At 68.7% G+C, this 20,988-nt stretch overlaps 1 protein-coding gene across 1 annotated transcript; it reads right to left on the reverse strand.

Annotated features, from left to right (window-relative positions):
• Positions 1-196: 196 nt before the first annotated feature.
• Positions 197-20,483, reverse strand: HPX (hemopexin; the record flags this gene model as incomplete). The annotated part of the gene is made up of 8 exons (XM_030545336.1): positions 197-341; positions 2,211-2,341; positions 5,404-5,520; positions 11,166-11,378; positions 12,217-12,370; positions 15,245-15,387; positions 16,235-16,315; positions 20,416-20,483. Coding segments are annotated over 8 exons (1,052 nt in total), but the record flags the coding sequence as incomplete, so codon positions are not given.
• Between the last annotated feature and the right edge of the window lie 505 nt (positions 20,484-20,988).

A 20,988-nucleotide genomic window follows, 5' to 3' on the forward strand; every position in this document is an offset into this window, starting at 1 on the left:
AGGAGTCCTGCTCCCCCACCCCCTGCTCCAACACACCTGCCCCTCCCACCCAAGCCAGGAGAGAACCCAGGAGTCCTGCTCCCCCACCCCCTGCTCCAACACACCAGCCCCTCCCACCCAAGCCAGGAGAGAACCCAGGAGTCCTGGCTCCCCCACCCCCTGCTCTGACCACTAGACCTGGCTGCCCAGCTCGCACCTTTGATGATGAAGAGCTCAGCGGAGTGGGGGCAGGTGAAGGTGGCGTCAGCGCCCGCGATGCCCAGCTCCTCCTGCAGGCCCCGGGGGTAGCCCTGCACCAGCGTGTAGCCCGGACCCACCCGGTAGATGTAGACCTGGGAGCCCTGCAAGGCACACGCAGGACGGTGGGGCGGGGAAGAAGGGTGTGGGCCCTTATGAAACTGGAGCCATTTCACTTCACCGTGTGCACCGACCACTCTCCCCTGACCTGGCTGCACCAGATGAAAGGAGCCAACGCCAAGCTCCTGAGGTGGAGCCTGCTCCTGCAGGACTATGACATGGACGTGGTCCATGTGAAGGGAAGTGCCAACCTGATAGCGGACACGTTGTCCCGGAGGGGGGGCCCTGAACTTCCCCAGGTCACTGGGCAGAGTGACCCCGCTCAGCTCAGTCTCGAAGGGGGGGAGGGATGTAACGGAGCAGGGAGAGGGCGGATTTGACCTGGGAATGTTGTGGGGAGGTTACATTGGGGATGAGAGTAAATCTCCCTGAGCTGTAACCTGAGCCAGGAGGGGAGTTGGGAGAATTCACACCTGCCTGGGAGACTGAACAATGGACGGGAGAGAGAGGGAAGGGGGAAGAGAGCTGCTGCAGGGATTTTTTGGTTTCAGTTTGGGGCTGGGTGGTTGGAATTCAGGGAACCCCAAGCTGGGATCTAAGCTCCCTGAACCCCCAGAGGGACTCGATTGAGGGGTCCTGGCTGTGCCTGTAACCTGCATTCCTGTTGTCCAATAAACCTTCTGTGTTACTGGCTGGCAGAGAGTCACTGTGAGTCCCAGGAAGAGGGGTGCAGGGCCGGACTCCCCCACACTCTGGGGCCTGACATGGCTGGGAGGTGCCAGACTGCTGCCGAGGACACCCCGAGACCCTGCCCACCTATACCCAGGGGACTGGCTGCGGGAAGCCCAGCGAATACCGAGGGCACCAGCGGCCAGCAGAGGATCGTCCCGGCGGAGATCCCCGTCCCTGGAACGGATGCGGCTGGAATATGACAGGGAGCTGAGATGGGAAGAGCTCGAGTTAAGGAGGCAAGAACTGAAGCAGGAGCGGGAAGAACGAGAAAAACAGCGTCCGCATGAGGAGAACCAGCATAAGCATGAGCTGGAGCTGGCCCGCCTGAGGAGCAGCGGGGCCCCGGCTGCGGGGAGTGAGGGGGACCCAAGCCTACAAAGAGCTTTGATAAGGGCTTCCTGGCCCGGCGTAAGGAGGGGGAGGACATAGACACCTTGCTGACGGCCTTTGAGAAGGCCTGTGAGCTGCACAGGGTTGACCCTGCAGACAGGATCTCATTTCTCACCCCCTTACTGGACTCCACAGCCGTGGAGGTGTACAGCCGACTGAAAGGGGCGGAGGCAGGGGACTACGAACTGTTCAAACAGGCCCTGCTCCCTGCTCTGTCACATCCCCCCTTGCCCTGTGGGGGGGAGAGACACCCAGCCCCACCCTGCCCTGGGGGGGGCAGACACCCCAGCCCCACCCTGCTCTGCCCTGGGGGGGGACAGACACCTCAGCCCCACCCTGCTCTGCCCTGGGGGGGGACAGACACCCCAGCCCCGCCCTGCCCTGGGGGGGGACAGACACTCCAGCCCCACCCTGGGGGCAGAGACATCCCAGCCCCCACCCTGCCCGGGGGGGGCAGACACCCCAGCCCTACCCTGCTCTGCCCTGGGGGGGGACAGACACCCAGCTCCTGCCCTGCCCTGAGGGGGGACAGACACCCAGCCCCCGCCCTGCCCTGGGGGGAGAGACATCCCAGCCCCCGCCCTGCCCTAGGGGGACAGACACCCAGCCCCCGCCCTGCCCTGGGGGGGGACAGACACCCAGCCCCCACCCTGCCTTGGGAGGGGGGGACAGACACACTTCTCTGGGGAGGGGTACAGACACCCCAGCCAAGCAGGCCCTGAGCTGGACACCCTGTTCTGAGTTGTCCACACAGCTGGCCTTGGCCAGAACCAGCCCCCACCCCAGATTACCTGGATCAGGTAGAGTTTGTTGTCCCAGCTGAAGGCGCTGTCCACCTGCCCGCTCAGCTCCTGCCAGGTGTGGTTCAGCGGCCACGAGTGCCAGCCGTCCCGCTTGGAGTCCAGGCGGAAGTACTGCCCCCCTAGGGCCAGGCGAGAACACGCCGCTCTGCATGGCTGCCCTGGGGCAGGGCGGCTGCTGGCAGCTGCTGGGGTGCTCAGCAGGGGCTGACCCCCACCCTGGACCATGGCCAGGATGTCCCTGTCACACCGAGGGGCAGGGGTTTGCCCCCCAGACAAGGGGGGCCTATGGGGTGGGACTCCAGGGAGCATCCAGACAAGGGAGGGTCGATGGGGAGTGGGGGGGCTCCAGGGAACAATCAGATAAGGGGGTCAATGGGGAGCGGGGGGGCTCCAGGGAGTGACCAGACAAGGGGGTCGATGGGGAGCGGGGAGCTCTAGGGAGCAACCAGACAAGGGGGCCGATGGGGAGCGGGGGGGCTCCAGGAAGTGTCCAGACGAGGCGGGTTGATGGGGAGCGGGGGGCTCCGGGGAGTGACCAGACAAGGGGGTAGATGGGAAGCAGGGGGCTCTGGGGAGTGACCAGTGTGAAGTTATTGATATAAACTGGGACTATATAGACCATGGTTTGCAACCAAGGTCCTGTAATGGCACCAAATCTTATGTAAAGGGGGACATATAAGATGTCAAAGACCAGGTTATGGGTTACTGGTTATGATTATGCTGTCTGTGTGCATGTGTCATTTTGTAGTTGAAGTTATGAATATTGGCTCTGTTCTGTCTGTACTTCAAACATGTGCTGTGCTTCTGGGTGACACCCCAGACAAGTTGGTGTTAGCTCTGCTTAGCCTGCTTGATGGCCCATTAAGGACCATCAGCTACACAACTGACCCATGGAGAGGAGGCAGATACGCCATCCCAGCAGGGGATGTTCTCCAGAGACTTGATTTGAACCTGCAGTTTACTCCATCACTGCTACAAGCCTGAACTAAGAACTTTGCCATCACTGTATGGAATTGATTCCATTTAACCAATTCTAGCTCTCATCTCTACCTTTTTCCCTTTATGAATAAACCTTTAGATTTCAGATTCTAAAGGATTGGCAACAGCGTGATTTGTGGGTAAGATCTGATGTGTATATTGACCTGGGTCTGGGGCTTGGTCCTTTGGGATCGAGAGAACCTTTTTCTTTTACTGGGGTGTTGGTTTTCATAACCATTCAGCCCCAGGACGGGTGGCACTGGTGTTGATACTGGGAGACTGGAGTGTCTAAGGAAATTGCTTGTGTGACTTGTGGTTGGCCAGTGGGGTAAAACCGAAGCCATTTTTGTCTGGCTGGTTTGGTGCCTTAGAGGTGGAAAAACCCCAGCCTTGGTCTGTGACTGCCCTGTTTAAGCAATTGGTCCTGAATTGGCACTCTCAGTTGGGTCCCGCCAGAGCTGCATTGTCACAACCATACAAGGGGGTCGATGGGGAGTGGGGGGCTCCGGGGAGCGACCAGACAAGGGGGTCAATGGGGAGCGGGGGCTCTGGGGAGTGACCAGACAAGGGGGTCGATGGGGAGCGGGGGGCTCCGGGGAGCGACCTGATAAGGGGGGTCAATGGGGCGTAGGGGACTACAGGGAGTAACCAGACAAGGGGGGTTGATGGAGAGCGGCAGGCTCCAGGGAGTGACCAGACAAGGGGGTCGATGGGAAGCGGGGGGCTCCGGGGAGTGACCAGACAAGGGGGTAGATGGGGAGCAGGGGCTCCGGGGAGTGACCAGACAAGGGGGTCGATGGGAAGCGGGGGGCTCCGGGGAGCGATCAGACAAGGGGGTCGATGGGAAGCGGGGGGCTCCGGGGAGCAACCAGACAAGGGGGTCGATGGGGAGCAGGGGCTCCGGGGAGCGACCAGACAAGGGGGTAGATGAGGAGCAGGGGGCTCCGGGGAGCGACCAGACAAGGGGGTCAATGGGGAGCGGGGGGCTCCGGGGAGCAACCAGACAAGGGGGCCAATGGGGAGCGGTGGGCTCCAGGGAGTGACCAGACAAGGGGGTCAATGGGAAGCGGGGGGCTCCGGGGAGTGTCCAGACAAGGAGGTCGATGGGAAGTGGGGGGCTCTGGGGAGTGACCAGACAAGGGGGTCGATGGGAAGCGGGGGGCTCCGGGGAGCGATCAGACAAGGGGGGTCGATGGGGCGTAGGGGGACTCCAGGGAGTAACCAGACAAGGGGGGTTGATGGAGAGCGGCGGGCTCCAGGGAGTGACCAGACAAGGGGGGTCGATGGGAAGCGGGGGGCTCCGGGGAGTGACCAGACAAGGGGGGATCGATGGGGAGCGGGGGGCTCCGGGGAGCGATCAGACAAGGGGGTCGATGGGAAGCGGGGGGCTCCGGGGAGCAACCAGACAAGGGGGTCGATGGGGAGCAGGGGCTCCGGGGAGCGACCAGACAAGGGGGTCGATGGGGAGCAGGGACTCTGGGGAGCGACCAGAGAAGGGGGTTGATGGGGAGCAGGGACTCTGGGGTGCGACCAGACAAGGGGGTCGATGGGGAGCAGGGGCTCTGGGAAGCGACCAGACAAGGGGGTCGATGGGGAGCAGGGGCTCCGGGGTTTGACCAGACAAAGGGGTCGATGGGGAGCAGGGGCTCTGGGGAGCGACCAGACAAGGGGGTCGATGGGGAGCAGGGGCTCTGGGGAGCAATCAGACAAGGGGGTCGATGGGAAGCGGGGGGCTCCGGGGAGCAACCAGACAAGGGGGTCGATGGGGAGCAGGGGCTCCGGGGAGCGACGAGACAAGGGGGTCGATGGGGAGCAGGGGCTCTTGGGAGCGACCAGACAAGGGGGTCGATGGGGAGCAGGGGCTCTGGGGAGCGACCAGACAAGGGGGTCGATGGGGAGCAGAGGCTCTGGGGAGCGACCAGACAAGGGGGTCGATGGGGAGCAGAGGCTCTGGGGAGCGACCAGACAAGGGGGTCGATGGGGAGCAGGGGCTCTGGGGAGCGACCAGACAAGGGGGTTGATGGGGAGCAGGGGCTCCGGGGAGCGACCAGACAAGGGGGTCGATGGGGAGCAGGGGCTCTGGGGAGCGCCAGCCAAGGGGACTGCAGGGCTCCAGCCAAGGCCCAGTGGCCCAGGGTCAGGGCTGGGCACGGGGACACCGGTGGGGGCCAAGCAGCGGGTCGGGGAGCCGCTTCTCACTCACCCCGGAAGGCGTAGGTGCGGTTGGCGTCGTCCGCGGTGAAGGCCTGGAAGGCGAGGCCACTGCAGCGGTCCCAGATGCCCATGGCGCTGGCGTTTCTGTGCACCTCGTGCCCGTGCCCTGTATCCACCGGCGGGGGAGAGAGGGGTCAGGTACGGGCAGGGGCCAGGGGCACATTAGGGGCACAGTGTGGCTGGGGGGGATGTAGCGGCTGGGGTATGGAGTTGCCAGGAGGTGCTGGAGGAGGTGGGGTCATAGGTTGCCAGGGGGTATCACAGGGGGTCGGTGTTGGGGGTGGGGGTGTCATAGGGGGACAGAGGGTCACAGTCATGGGGTGGCCAGGAGAGTTCTGGTCCAGATGAGGCTGGGGATATTGTGGGGCAGCCACACTATCGTGGGGGTGCTAATGGGGGGGGCTGGGAGGATCATGGCAGGGTATCGTGGGGCAGCCGGGAGGATCATGAGGGGGCTGTTACCAGGCAGGACAGTGGGGTGTGTGTATGACCAGGAAGGATTGCAGGGGGGCTGTAACCAGGATGGATGGTTTGAGTGCAGCCGGGTGGGTGCTGCAGGGGGCTGAGACCAGGAGGGATCACTGGGGGGGGGCAGTTGGGGAGATCGCGGGGGGGCTGTGACCTAGAGGCATCGTGGGGGGGCAGCCAGAGGGATCATGGGGGGCTGTGACTCGGAGGCATCATGAGAGGGCAGCCAGGGGGATCATGGGATCTATTGTGGGGGGGCAGCCCGGGGGATCGCAGGACGGGTGACCCAGAGGGATCGTGGGTGGGCAGCGGGGGGGATCGCGGGGGGCCGTGACTCAGAGGGATCATGGGGGGCGGCAGCTTGGGGGATCACAGGGGGTGTGACCCGGGGGGATCATGGGGGTGTGTGACCCAGAGGGATTGTGGGGGCAGGCAGCTGGGGGGATCACAGGGAGTGTGATCTGGAGGGATTGCGGGGGGGGGCAGCCAGAGGGATCGTGGGGGGGCAGCCAGGGGGATCACAGGGGGTGTGACCCGGAGAGATCACGGAGGGGGCAGCCGGGGGGATTGAAGGGGGTGTGACCCGGAGGGATTGCAGGGGTATAGGCAGGGGGATAGCGGGGAGTGTGACCCGGAGGGATCATGGGGCAGTAGCTGGGGGGATTGCAGGGGATCTGACCCGAGGAGATTGTGGGGGGGCAGCAAGGGGGACCACGGGAGGTGTGATCTGGGTGGATCACAAGGGGTGTGATCTGGAGGGATTGCAGGGGGGCAATGTGACGTTATTGATATAAACTGGGACCATATAGAACGTGGTTGCAACCAAGGTCCTGAAGTGGCATCAAATCCTATGTAAAGGGGGCCATATAAGGGGTCTAAGACCAGGTTATAGGTTGCTGGTTAGGATTATGCTGTCTGTGTGCATGTGTCATTTTGTAGTTGAAGTTATGAGTATTGGCTCTGTTCTGTCTGTACTTCAAACCTGTGCTGTGCTTCTGGGTGACACCCCAGACAAGTTGGTGTTAGCTCCGCTTAGCCTGCTTGATGGCCCATTAAGGACCATCAGCTACACAACTGACCCATTGAGAGGAGGCAGATACGCCTTGTAACTCAGCAAAGTGCAGGGACCTGCCCATGTGACTCCAGACTCCATCTTGCTGTAATTTTCCACAGTAAGAACAAAGAAGTGTCCTTACACCTGGAAAAGCCTATATAAGGCTGATGCCTCATCTCCATCTGGTCTTCAGTCCTGCTTCCTACCTCTGGAGGGACTTTGCTACAAACTGAAGCTCTGCACAAAGGACTGAATGACCCATCCCAGCGGGGGATGTTCTCCAGAGACTTGATTTGAACCTGCAGTTTACTCCATCACTGCTACAAGCCTGAACTAAGAACTTTGCCATCACTGTATGGAATTGATTCCATTTAACCAATTCTAGCTCTCATCTCTATCTTTTTCCCTTTATGAATAAACCTTTAGATTTCAGATCTAAAGGATTGGCAACAGCGTGATTTGTGGGTAAGATCTGATGTGTATATTGACCTGGGTCCGGAGCTTGGTCCTTTGGGATGGAGAGAACCTTTTTCTTTTATTGGGGTGTTGGTTTTCATAACCATTCATCCCCAGGACAGTGGCCCTGGTGGTGATACTGGGAGACTGGAGTGTTTAAGGAAATTGCTTGTGTGACTTGTGGTTAGCCAGTGGGGTAAAACCGAAGTCCTTTTGTCTGGCTGGTTTGGTGCCTTAGAGGTGGAAAAACCCCAGCCTTGGGCTGTGACTGCCCTGTTCGAGCAATTGGTCCTGAATTGGCACTGTCAGTTGGGTCCCGCCAGAACTGCATTGTCACAGGCAGCTGGGCGGATCGTGGGGGGGCAGCCGAGGGGATCGCAGGGAGTGTGACTCGAGGGGATTGTGGGGAGGCAGCCGGAGAGATCGCGGGGGGGCACCTGGAGGGATCGCAGGGGATGTGAGCAGGAGGGATCATGGGGGGGGGTAGCCGATGGGATCACAGGTGGGGGTGATCCGGAGGGATTGCGGGGAGGAGCCAGAGGGATTGCAGGACGGTGCAGCCGGAGGGATCGCAGGGGGTGTGATCTGGAGGGACTGTGGGGAGGCAGCCAATGTGATCACAGGGGGGTGATCCACAGGGATTGCGGGGAGGAGCTGGAGGGATTGCGGGGCGGTGCAGCCGGAGGGATCGCAGGGGGTGTGATCTGGAGGGATCGCGAGGGGGGGGCTGGAAGGATCGCAGGGGGGGCAGCCAGAGGGATCATGGTGGGTGTGATCTGGAGGGATTGCACGGGGCCAGCTGGAGGGATCGCAGGGGGCTGTGACCCGGAGGGATCGCGGGGGGGCAGCCGGAGGGATCGCAGGGGGTGTGATCTGGAGGGATCACGGGGGGGAGCTGGAAGGATCGCAGGGGGGGCAGCCAGAGGGATCATGGTGGGTGTGATCTGGAGGGATTGCACGGGGTCAGTCGGAGGGATCGCAGGGGGCTGTGACGTGGAGGAATTGCGGGGGAGTAGCCGGGAGGATTGCGGGTGGGTAGCCAGAGGGATTGTGGGGGGCAGCCGGGGGGAACCGCGGAGGCTGTGACCCAGAGGGACCATGAGGGAGCAGCCGGGGTGATGGCAGGGGCTGTGAACCGGAGGGATTGCGGGGGGGGTGATCTGGGGGAATCGCGGGTGTTGTGACCCGGAGGGATTGCGGGGGGGCAGCCGGAGGGATCGCGGGGGTGTGATCTGGGGGGATCACAGGAGTTGTGACCCGGAGGGATCGCAGGGGGGCAGCCGGAGGGATCGCAGGGGTGTGATCCGGGAGGATCGCAGGAGATGTGACCTAGAGGGATCATGGGGAGTGTAACCGGGGGGGATCACGTGGGATGTGACCCGGAGGGATCGCGGGGGGGCAGCCGGAGGGATCGCGGGGGTGTGATCCGGGGGCTTCTCAGGGGGTGTGATCTGGGGGGATTGTGGGGGATCTGACCTGGAGGGATCACGGGGGGCCAGCCGGGGGGATCGCGGGAGGTGTGATCCAGGAGGATCGCAGGAGATGTGACCTAGAGGGATCACAGGGAGTGTAACCCGGGGGGATCACGTGGGATGTGACCTGGAGGGATCGCGGGGGGGCAGCAGAGGGGATCGCTGGGGTGTGATCCAGGGGGATCGCGGGGGGCCAGCCAGGGGGATCGCGGGGAGTGTAACCCAGAGGGATCACGGGGGATGTGACCTGGAGCGATCGCGGGGGGGGCAGCAGAGGGGATCGCTGGGGTGTGATCCAGGAGGATCGCGGGGGGCCAGCAAGGGGGATCGTGGGGGTGTGACCTGGAGGGATCGCGGGGGGGGGGCAGCCAACGGGATCGCTGGGTGTGATCCAGGGGGATCACGGGGGGCAGCCGGGGGCTTCTCAGGGGGTGTGATCTGGGGGGATTGTGGGGGATCTGACCTGGAGGGATCACGGGGGGCCAGCCGGGGGGATCGCGGGAGGTGTGATCCAGGAGGATCGCAGGAGATGTGACCTAGAGGGATCACAGGGAGTGTAACCCGGGGGGATCACGGGGAATGTGACCTGGAGCGATCGCGGGGGGGGCAGCAGAGGGGATCGCTGGGGTGTGATCCAGGAGGATCGCGGGGGGCCAGCCAGGGGGATCGTGGGGGTGTGACCTGGAGGGATCGCGGGGGGGCAGCCAAGGGGATCGCTGGGTGTGATCCAGGGGGATCACGGGGGGCAGCCAGGGGGATCGCGGGAGTGTGATCTGGGGGGATTGTGGGGGATGTGACCAGGAGGGATCACTGGGGTGTGATCCGGGGGGATTGCGGGGGATGTGACCTGGAGGGATTGCAGGGAATCAGCCGAGGGGATCGCTGGGGTGTGATCCAGGGGGATCGTGGGGAGTGTAACCCGGGGGGATCGCGTGGGATGTGACCTGGAGGGATCGCAGGGGGGCAGCCGAGGGGATCGCTAGGGTGTGATCCAGGAGGATCGCTGTGGGTGTGATCTGGGGGGAACGTGGAGGGTGTGACCCAGAGGGATTGCGGGGCGGGGCAGCCGGAGGGATCGCGGGAGGTGTGATCTGGGGGGATAGCAGGGGATGTGACCCGGAGGGATCGCGGGGGGACAGCCGGAGGGATCACGGGGGCTGTAATCAGGGGGGTTTGCAGGGGGTGTGATGTGGGGGGATAGTGGTGGATCTGACCTGGAGGGATCATGGGGGGTCAGCTGGGGGGGATCGCAGGGGGCAGCCAAGAGGATCGCTGGGGTGTGATCTGGGGGGATGGCGGGGGTGTGATCCGGAGGGATCGTGTGGGGCAGCCGAGGGGATCACTGGGGTGTGATCCGGGGGGATCGTTGGGGGCAGCCGAGGGGCTCGCTGGGGTGTGATCCGGGGGGATGGCTGGGGGTCAGCCGAGAGGATCGCTGGGGTGTGATCTGGGGGGATGGCAGGGGGGCAGCCGAGGGGATCGCTGGGGGGAGATGGCAGGGGGGCAGCCGAGAAGATCGCTGGGGTGTGATCCGGGGGGATGGCAGGGGGGCAGCCGAGGGGATCGCTGGGGTGTGATCTGGGGGGATGCAGGGGGGCAGCCGAGGGGATCGCTGGGGTGTGACCCAGGGGGATGGCAGGGGGTGTGATCCGGGGGGATGGCAGGGGGGCAGCCGAGGGGATCGCTGGGGTGTGATGCGGGGGGACCGCGAGGGGGCAGCCGAGGGGATGGCAGGGGGTGTGATCCGGGGGGATGGCAGGGAGGCAGCGAGGGGATCGCTGGGGTGTGATGCGGGGGGACCGCGAGGGGGCAGCCGAGGGGATGGCAGGGGGTGTGATCCGGGGGGATGGCAGGGAGGCAGCGAGGGGATCGCTGGGGTGTGATGCGGGGGGACCGCGGGGGGGGCAGCCGAGGGGATGGCAGGGGGTGTGATCCAGGGGGATGGCAGGGAGGCAGCGAGGGGATCGCTGGGGTGTGATGCGGGGGGACCGCGGGGGGGCAGCCGAGGGGATGGCAGGGGGTGTGATCCAGGGGGATGGCAGGGGGTGTGATCCGGGGGGATGGCAGGGGGGCAGCCGAGGGGATCGCTGGGGTGTGATTCGGGGGGATGGCAGGGGGGCAGCCGAGGGGATCGCTGGGGTGTGATCTGGGGGGATGCAGGGGGGCAGCCGAGGGGATGGCAGGGGGTGTGATCCAGGGGGATGGCAGGGGGTGTGATCTGGGGGGATGGCAGGGGGGCAGCCGAGGGGATCGCTGGGGTGTGATCCGGGGGGACCGCGGGGGGGCAGCCGGCGGTATCACCTCTCCCGGGGCAGCGCAGGAAGTAGTCGCGGGCGTCGCGGGGGTAGCCGGGCGGCACCTGGCCCGTGGCCGGCTGGAAGCGCAGGAAGCGGACGCGCTGGAAGCAGTAATAGCGCCCGAGCCAGCGCGTGGCCGCCGAGCAGTTGGTGACCCCGGGCCATGACCGGCGCTTCAGCACCCCCAGGCCCAGGTCGTAGGCGAACACGTCCCCCCCTGCGGGGAGAGACAGCGCCAGGGTCAGCGCCCCCGGCCCCCCGGCCGCCCCCACAGCCCGGCTCAGCGCCCACCCGGCCCCCCAGCCCCCCGGCCGCCCCCACAGCCCGGCTCAGCGCCCAGGTCAGCGCCTGGGTCAGTGCCCGCCAAGCCCCCCAACCACCCCCACAGCCCAGGTCAGCGCCCGCCCGGCCCCCCAGCCCCCCGGCCGCCCCCACAGCCCGGCTCAGCGCCCGCCCAGCCCCCCGGCCCCCCGGCCGCCCCCACAGCCCAGGTCAGCGCCCAGGTCAGCGCCTGGGTCAGTGCCCGCCCAGCCCCCCAACCACCCCCACAGCCCAGGTCAGCACCCACCTGGCCCCCCGGCTGCCCCCCCAGCCCGGGTCGGCGCCTGTGTCAGTGCTCACCCAGTCCAGCCCCATCCCAGCCCAGCCTGGCCCTGCCTGCCCCTAGCCCGGCCCCCTCCCAGCCCTCGAGCCCCACCTGCCCCCTCTCAGCCCCCCAGCCCCACCTGCCCCCGGCCCGGCCCCCTCCCAGCCCTCGAGCCCCACCTGCCCCCTCTCAGCCCCCCAGCCCCACCTGCCCCCGGCCCGGCCCCCTCCCAGCCCCCGAGCCCCACCTGCCCCCTCCCAGCCCCACCTGCCCCCGGCCCGGCCCCCTCCCAGCCCCCGAGCCCCACCTGCCCCCTCCCAGCCCCACCTGCCCCCGGCCCGGCCCCCTCCCAGCCCCCGAGCCCCACCTGCCCCTCCCAGCCCCACCTGCCCCCGGCCCGGCCCCCTCCCAGCCCCCGAGCCCCACCTGCCCCCTCCCAGCCCCACCTGCCCCCGGCCCGGCCCCGTACCCTTGAAGAAGAGGAGGCTCTCGGCCGTGCAGTCCTCGGGGTGACACTCCACGGCGCTGTCCAGATCCCCAGGCACCCCCTTGAACTCCTCCCCGATGAGCCGGGGGTAGCCGGGCCGCAGCCGGCCCCCCGCATACGCCCAGACCCGCTCGCCCTGTGGGCACACGCAGCTCAGCTGGCACCATGGGGCTGTACGGACACGGGCCTGGCCTGGCACCTGAGCGGGCAGGACCCTGGGCCTTTCCCCACTGATTCTCTGCCCCTGCCCCACTTGGACCTCAGAGCCCCACTGAGCCCCCCCCAGTGCCCAGACCCCCAGAGAGCCCCCCCTGCTGCCCAGACCCCCACTGAGCCCCCCTCGCTGCCCAGCCCCCCACTGAGCCCCCCCTGCTGCCCAGCCCCCCAGAGAGCCACTCCTGCTGCCCAGCCCCCCACTGAGCCCCCCTCGCTGCCCAGCCCCCCACTGAGCCCCCTTGCGGCCCAGCCCCCCACTGAGCCCCCCCACTGCCCAGCCCCCCAGAGAGCCACTCCTGCTGCCCAGCCCCCCACTGAGCCCCCCCGCTGCCCAGCCCCCCGGAGAGCCCCCCCTGCTGCCCAGACCCCCACTGAGCACCGCTCGCTGCCCAGACCCCCACTGAGCCCCCCCCACTGCCCAGCCCCCCGGAGAGCCCCCCCTGCTGCCCAGACCCCCACTGAGCACCCCTCGCTGCCCAGACCCCCACTGAGCCCCCCCGACTGCCCAGCCCCCCAGAGAGTCCCCCCTGCTGCCCAGACCTCCCCGCTGCCCAGACTCCCAGAGAGCCACTCCTGCTGCCCAGCCCCCCACTGAGACCCCCCGCTGCCCAGACCCCCAGAGAGCCACTCCCGCTGCCCGGCCCCCCACTGAGCCCCCCTCCACTGCCCAGCCCCCCAGAGAGCCACTCCTGCTGCCCAGCCCCCCACTGAGACCCCCCCGCTGCCCAGACCCCCACTGAGCCCCCCCGCTGCCCAGCCCCCCACTGAGCCCCCCCCACTGCCCAGACCCCCACTGAGACCCCCCCCGCTGCCCAGACCCCCAGAGAGCCACTCCTGCTGCCCAGCCCCCCACTGAGACCCCCCCGCTGCCCAGCCCCTCACAGAGCCTCCCCCACTGCCCAGACCCCCACTGAGCCCCCCTCGCTGCCCAGACCCCCAGAGAGCCACTCCTGCTGCTCAGCCCCCCCCCGCCCAGCCCCCAGAGAGCCTCCCCCGCTGCCCAGCCCCCCAGAGAGCCACTCCTGCTGCCCAGACCCCCACTGAGCCCCCCCCACTGCCCAGCCCCCCAGAGAGCCACTCCTGCTGCCCAGCCCCCCACTGAGACCCCCCCGCTGCCCAGACCCCCACTGAGCCCCCCCGCTGCCCAGCCCCCCACTGAGACCCCCCCCGCTGCCCAGACCCCCACTGAGCCCCCCCCACTGCCCAGCCCCCCAGAGAGCCACTCCTGCTGCCCAGCCCCCCACTGAGCCTCCCCGCTGCCCAGCCCCCCACTGAGCCCCCTGCTCCCCAGCCCCCCACTGAGCCTCCCCCGCTGCCCAGCCCCCAGAGAGCCCCCCCCGCTGCCCAGCCCCCCACTGAGACCCCCCTGCTCCCCAGCCCCCCACTGAGCCTCCCCCGCTGCCCAGCCCCCAGAGAGCCCCCCCGCTGCCCAGCCCCCCACTGAGACCCCCCTGCTCCCCAGACCCCCACTGAGCCCCCCTCGCTGCCCAGCCCCCCCACTGAGCCCCCCCTGCTGCCCAGCCCCCCAGAGAGCCACTCCTGCTGCCCAGCCCCCCACTGAGCCCCCCTCGCTGCCCAGACCCCCACTGAGCCCCCCTTGCGGCCCAGCCCCCCACTGAGTCCCCCCCACTGCCCAGCCCCCCAGAGAGCCACTCCTGCTGCCCAGCCCCCCACTGAGCCCCCCCCGCTGCCCAGCCCCCCGGAGAGCCCCCCCTGCTGCCCAGACCCCCACTGAGCACCCCTCGCTGCCCAGACCCCCACTGAGCCCCCCCCACTGCCCAGCCCCCCAGAGAGTCCCCCCTGCTGCCCGGACCTCCCCGCTGCCCAGACCCCCAGAGAGCCTCCCCGCTGCCCAGACCCCCACTGAGCCCCCCTCGCTGCCCAGACCCCCACTGAGCCCCCCCTGCTGCCCAGCCCCCCAGAGAGCCACTCCTGCTGCCCAGCCCCCCACTGAGCCCCCCTCGCTGCCCAGACCCCACTGAGCCCCCCTTGCGGCCCAGCCCCCCACTGAGTCCCCCCCACTGCCCAGCCCCCCAGAGAGCCACTCCTGCTGCCCAGCCCCCCACTGAGCCCCCCACTGCCCAGCCCCCCGGAGAGCCCCCCCTGCTGCCCAGACCCCCAGAGCCCCCCCCACTGCCCAGCCCCCCAGAGAGTCCCCCCTGCTGCCCAGACCTCCCCGCTGCCCAGACCCCCAGAGAGCCTCCCCCGCTGCCCAGACCCCCACTGAGCCCCCCCCACTGCCCAGCCCCCCAGAGAGCCTCCCTCGCTGCCCAGCACCCCACAGAGCCTCCCTCACTGCCCAGCCCCCCAGAGAGCCCCCCCCGCTGCCCAGACCCCCACTGAGCCACTCCCGCTGCCCAGACCCCCACTGAGCCCCCCCGCTACCCAGCCCCCCAGAGAGCCACTCCCACTGCCCAGACCCCCACTGAGCCCCCCCCACTGCCCAGACCCCCAGAGAGCCACTCCTGCTGCCCAGCCCCCCACTGAGCCCCCCCGCTGCCCAGCCCCCCACTGAGCCCCCCCTGCTGCCCAGACCCCCCCACTGCCCAGACCCCAGAGAGCCTCCCCCGCTGCCCAGCCCCCCACTGAGCCCCCCCCGCTGCCCAGCCCCCCAGAGAGCCCCCCACTGCCCAGACCCCCACTGAGCCCCCACCCCCTGCAGCACAGCCCCCACAGAGACCCCCCCGCTGCCCAGACCCCCAGAGAGCCACTCCCACTGCCCAGCCCCCCACTGAGCCCCCACCCCCTGCAGCACAGCCTGCCACGGAGCCCCTGCCTGGCGCCCCCCCAGCACCTGGAAGAGGTAGACGCTGTCGTGCACCCCAGGGGATGCCTTGTGGTGGATGCGCAGCGCAGCGTCCACGGGGCCCTGGATCTCCGGCCAGGTGGCATTGATGAGCTGGGCTGGGCCGTGGAAGCCCTTCCAGACGTGGGCACCTGCCAGGCGAGGCCAAGGGAGCCTGAGCAGGGCAGGGCCGGGCCCCGGAGAGCGGTGGGGAGGGTGACGAAGTGGGAATGTTCTTAATAGCTTCTCTAAACTCTCTGTGTGCCTCAGTTTCCCCACGTGCTACTCAAGTACTGAGGTGGTGGGACAAGGGGGTGTGATTGTTGCAGACACCCCTAGAGAGCAGGTGCAACTGCTGACGGGCTGCAGAGAACAACCGACACTCATAGCCTGGCAGCCGCTGGCCGGGTCCCCTCCTCTGCAAGAAGCAGATGGGGGGGGCGGGTTGGTGCAGCCCAGGTGACCTGCTGGACCCCGAAAGGGACAAAGGACAGAGGAGGGCAATGGCCGTGATGGAGGCCGGGCAGCTGGAAGCGAGTCAGTCTCCTGGTTGAGGACTCAGGGGCGAGGGCCCAGTGCTCTCGCGCCCCCATGGACTTTGCCGATGGTCCCTGATCTCGGTGCTGCCAAGCTCTGTTCTACGCTGGGCTCCCCACGATAATAACCCGTCTGTGTCACACGCAGGCTGGGAATCACGGCTGGCTGCAGCGTGGGGGGCAGGACCCTTTGGGGGTGAGGCTCCCCCAGGGGTCCCACCCAGGGGGACTCGCTGTGGGGAGCTCACGGGGTGAGCACGGGCTGAATGCTCCCAGGTCAGACCCAGGAGGTGCCGAAGCGGAGCAGGGTCCTTGCCCTGGGACAGGTGCTCTGAGGGGAGACGCTGCCCCAGAAGCCTGCCTGGTGTCATGCCAAGCGGGGCCAGAGCCCCCAGCCGGGGTGCCCAGGACAGCCTGTGAGGGACGCCCCTCCCCCTGCCCCAGCAGCCAGAGCCCCCCGTACCTCTGAAGAAGAGCATCACGCCGTGCTCGTCCAGGGTGATGGCATCAAAGCCCCCCTCGTCCGCACACCGGCTTGCCGCTTCTGGGGAGGAGAGTACAGTACCGTGCAGCCATCCTGCCCCCCAGGAGCTACCCAACCTCCCCCCACCACACTCACTGACCCAGCCTGCCTCTGCCCCCACTGCTGTCACATCCCCAGGAACCAACCCGCCTACACCCCACAAGAAGGTGGAATTTTTCAGTGTGCCTCAGTTTCCCTGTGTGCTGCATGGTTGCCTGGGGGTTGGGGGGGAAAGTGGGTTGCTCTTTGCAGAGACCCAGAGATCCAGGTGTGATGGGCACCAGAGCCCAAACACTGGCCCAGCCATTGGGTACTTACAACCCCCGGCGGGAAGCCAGCGGTTGGACCAGCTGGAGGCCTGGGCCAGGTGACCAGGTTTGCCCGGGAACTAGAACAGAGCACGGAGGGGCCGGGATAGTGCCGCGGGGGCAGCTGGACACGCCCCTGGAGGGGATTACGGAGGGGCCGGGGGTAGTGCCGCGGGGGCAGCTGGACACGCCCCTGGAGGGGATTACAGAGGGGCCGGGGGTAGTGCCACGGGGGCAGCTGGACACACCCCTGGAGGGGATTACAGAGGGGCCGGGGGTAGTGCCACGGGGGCAGCTGGACACGCCCTGGAGGGGATTACAGGGGGGCCGGGGGTAGTGCCGCGGGTGCAGCTGGACACGCCCCTGGAGGGGATTACAGGGGGGCCGGGGGTAGTGCCGCGGGGGCAGCCGGACACGCCCTGGAGGGGATTACCGGGGGGCCGGGGGTAGTGCCGCGGGGGCAGCCGGACACGCCCCTGGAGGGGATTACAGAGGGGCCGGGGGTAGTGCCGCGGGGGCAGCTGGACACGCCCTGGAGGGGATTACGGAGGGGCCGGGGTAGTGCCGCGGGGGCAGCTGGACACGCCCCTGGAGGGGATTACGGAGGGGCCGGGGGTAGCGCCGCGGGGGCAGCCGGACGCGCCCCCGGAGGGGATTACGGAGGGGCCGGGGGTAGCGCCGCGGGGGCAGCCGGACACGCCCCCTGGAGGGGATTACGGAGGGGCCGGGGGTAGTGCCGCGGGGGCAGCCGGACAGCGCCCCCTGGAGGGGATTACGGAGGGGCCGGGGGTAGTGCCGCGGGGGCAGCCGGACCCGCCCCTGGAGGGGATTACGGAGGGGCCGGGGGTAGCTGCCGCGGGGGCAGCGGACACGCCCCTGGAGGGGATTACGGAGGGGCCGGGGGTAGTGCCGCGGGGGCAGCCGGACACGCCCCTGGAGGGATTACGGAGGGGCCGGGGGTAGTGCCGCGGGGGCAGCCGGACACGCCCCCTGGAGGGGATTACAGGAGGGGCCGGGGGTAGCTGCCGCGGGGGCAGCCGGACACGCCCCTGGAGGGGATTACGGAGGGGCCGGGGGTAGTGCCGCGGGGGCAGCCGGACAGCCCCTGGAGGGGATTACGGAGGGGCCGGGGGTAGTGCCGCGGGGCAGACGGACGCGCCCCTGGAGGGATTACGGAGGGGCCGGGGGTAGCTGCCGCGGGGGCCGCCGGACCCGCCCCTGGAGGGGATTACGGAGGGGCCGGGGTAGTGCCGCGGGGGCAGCCGGACGCGCCCATGGAGGGGATTACGGAGGGGCCGGGGGTAGCGCCCGCGGGGGCAGCCGGACACGCCCCCTGGAGGGGATTACGGAGGGGCCGGGGGTAGTGCCGCGGGGGCAGCTGGACACGCCCCTGGAGGGGATTACGGAGGGGCCGGGGGTAGGCAAGCGGGGGCAGCCGGACGCGCCCCTGGAGGGGATTACGGAGGGGCGGGGGTAGTGCCGCGGGGCAGCGGACACGCCCCGGAGGGGATTACGGGGGGCCGGGGGTAGTGCAGCGGGGGCAGCGGACGACGACCCCTGGAGGGGATTACGGAGGGGCCAGGGGGTAGGCCGCGGGGGCAGCCGGGACACGCCCTGGAGGGGATTACAGGAGGGGCCGGGGGTAGTGCCGCGGGGGCAGCTGGACACGCCCCTCGGAGGGATTACGGAGGGGCCGGGGGTAGCTGCCGCGGGGGCAGCCGGACGCGCCCCTGGAGGGATTACGGAGGGGCCGGGGGTAGTGCCGCGGGGGCAAGCCGGACACGCCCCTCGGAGGGGATTACGGAGGGGCCGGGGGTAGGCCGCGGGGCAGCCGGACAGCGCCCCTGGAGGGGATTACGGAGGGGCCGGGGGTAGTGCCGCGGGGGCAGCCGGACACGCCCCCTGGAGGGGATTACAGAGGGCCGGGGTAGTGCCGCGGGGGCAGCCGGACACGCCCCTGGAGGGGATTACGGAGGGGCCGGGGTAGTGCCGCGGGGGCAGCCGGACACGCCCTGGAGGGGATTACGGAGGGGCCGGGGGTAGTGCCGCGGGGGCAGCCGGACACGCCCCTGGAGGGGATTACGGAGGGGCCGGGGGGTAGCGCCGCGGGGGCAGCCGGACGCGCCCCCGGCGGGGATTACGGAGGGGCCGGGGGTAGCGCCGCGGGGGCAGCCGGACGCGCCCCCCGGAGGGGATTACGGAGGGGCCGGGGGTTAGTGCCGCGGGGGCAGCCGGACACGCCCCTGGATTCTAGGGCCGGGGGTAGCGCCGCGGGGGCAGCCGGACGCGCCCCTGGAGGGGATTACGGAGGGGCCGGGGGTAGTGCCGCGGGGGCAGCCGGACACGCCCCTGGAGGGGATTACAGAGGGGCCGGGGGTAGTGCCGCGGGGGCAGCCGGACACGCCCCTGGAGGGGATTACAGAGGGGCCGGGGGTAGTGCCGCGGGGGCAGCTGGACACGCCCCTGGAGGGGATTACAGAGGGGCCGGGGGTAGTGCCGCGGGGGCAGCCGGACGCGCCCCTGGGGAGGATTACGGAGGGGCCGGGGGTGGTGCCGCGGGGGCAGCCGGACGCGCCCCTGGAGGGGATTACGGAGGGGCCGGGGGTAGTGCCGCGGGGGCAGCCGGACACGCCCCTGGAGGGGATTACTGGAGGGGCCGGGGGTAGTGCCGCGGGGGCAGCCGGACGCGCCCCTGGAGGGGATTACGGAGGGGCCGGGGGTAGTGCCGCGGGGGCAGCTGGACACGCCCCTGGAGGGGATTACGGAGGGGCCGGGGGTAGTGCCGCGGGGGCAGCCGGACGCGCCCCTGGAGGGGATTACAGAGGGGCAGGGGGTAGTGCCGCGGGGGCAGCCGGACGCGCCCCTGGAGGGGATTACGGAGGGGCCGGGGGTAGTGCCGCGGGGGCAGCCGGACGCGCCCCCGGAGGGGATTACGGAGGGGCCGGGGGTAGTGTCGCGGGGGCAGCCGGACTCACCCCTGGAGGGGATTACGGAGGGGCCGGGGGTAGTGCCGCGGGGGCAGCCGGACGCGCCCCTGGAGGGGATTACAGAGGGGCCGGGGGTAGTGCCGCGGGGGCAGCCGGACACGCCCCCGGAGGGGATTACGGAGGGGCCGGGGGTAGTGCCGCGGGGGCAGCCGGACACGCCCCTGGAGGGGATTACAGAGGGGCCGGGGGTAGTGCCGCGGGGGCAGCCGGACACGCCCCTGGAGGGGATTACAGAGGGGCCGGGGGGCTCTGGGCTCTGATCCGACCCGGCGCTAACCCAGAACTCAATCGCTGGGTCCAGCCCCCCAGGCACCCCCCTGCTGTTCCCACAGGCAGAGTCACTGCAGAGTCAGGCCGGGGGGTGCCTGGCTCCCTTTGGATACAAGTCTTCTGCCGGGGTCCCACCAGGGGCACTCGCTGAGGGGGCTCCCGGTGTGTCGTGGGGCTGGGGGCTCTGAGGGTTGGTCTCGGAGGGGGAGCCGAGGGGCTGACCCCAGCGAGTGTGACCCGGAGGGGGCTGACGCCAGGGCAGCCGGGCAAGGGTGTCTGGCTTGGGGAGCTGGGCCGGGGGAGCCAGGAGAGGGTGTCAGGCTGGGGGTGCTGGGCCGGGGGTGCTGGGCTGGGGGAGCCGGGCCGGGGGTGCTGGGCTGGGGGAGCCGGGTGAGGGTGTCAGGCTGGGGGTGCTGGGCTGGGGGAGCCGGGCCGGGGGTGCTGGGCTGGGGGAGCCGGGTGAGGGTGCTGGACTAACTGATGGATCCCTGACACACACACCCTGCTGCACCCCGACCCCTCCCAGGCTGCAGGATGCCCCCCAGCTGCATCTCACCTGTGTCGTTGAGCTGGGTCTCAGGCCCATAGTGGAACCGTGGTCCGGCCTCCCCCGGTTTGCCAGGGCTGTTGTGGGGAGAAGGCAGTTTGGGTCCCGGTTCACTGAGGTCTCCTCCCCAGCTGGCTCCTCTCCTTGCTGGAGCCGTTGTGGGGGGGCAGGGACCCCATACAACTAGGGGTAGCGTTCTCCTTGGGGCCCGGGCCCTGCTGCGAGCTCCTGGGTGCTGAGCCCCGGGGTCTGGGCTGGTGTGGGGTGAAACACACCCACGTCTCCCTGCCTGCGGGAGCCACGCCCAGGGTCTGGCAGCTGCTCACACAAACATCTGCGCCCTCCTGCCGTGCACTAGCACCTGTCCCTCTCACACTGTCTGTCTCTCTCGCACCAGCGTCTGTTCTTCTCACACCAGTGCTCATCCCTCTCGCACCAGCGTCTGTCCCTCTCACACCAGTGCCCATCCCTCTCGCACCAACGTCTGTCCTTCTCACACCAGTGCCCATCCCTCTCGCACCATCGTCTGTCCTTCTCACACCAGTGCCCATCCCTCTCGCACCAACGTCTGTCCTTCTCACA

Source organism: Gopherus evgoodei, unplaced genomic scaffold (genome assembly GCF_007399415.2).
Source record: "Gopherus evgoodei ecotype Sinaloan lineage unplaced genomic scaffold, rGopEvg1_v1.p scaffold_371_arrow_ctg1, whole genome shotgun sequence".
Classification (NCBI taxonomy): Eukaryota; Metazoa; Chordata; order Testudines; family Testudinidae; genus Gopherus; species Gopherus evgoodei.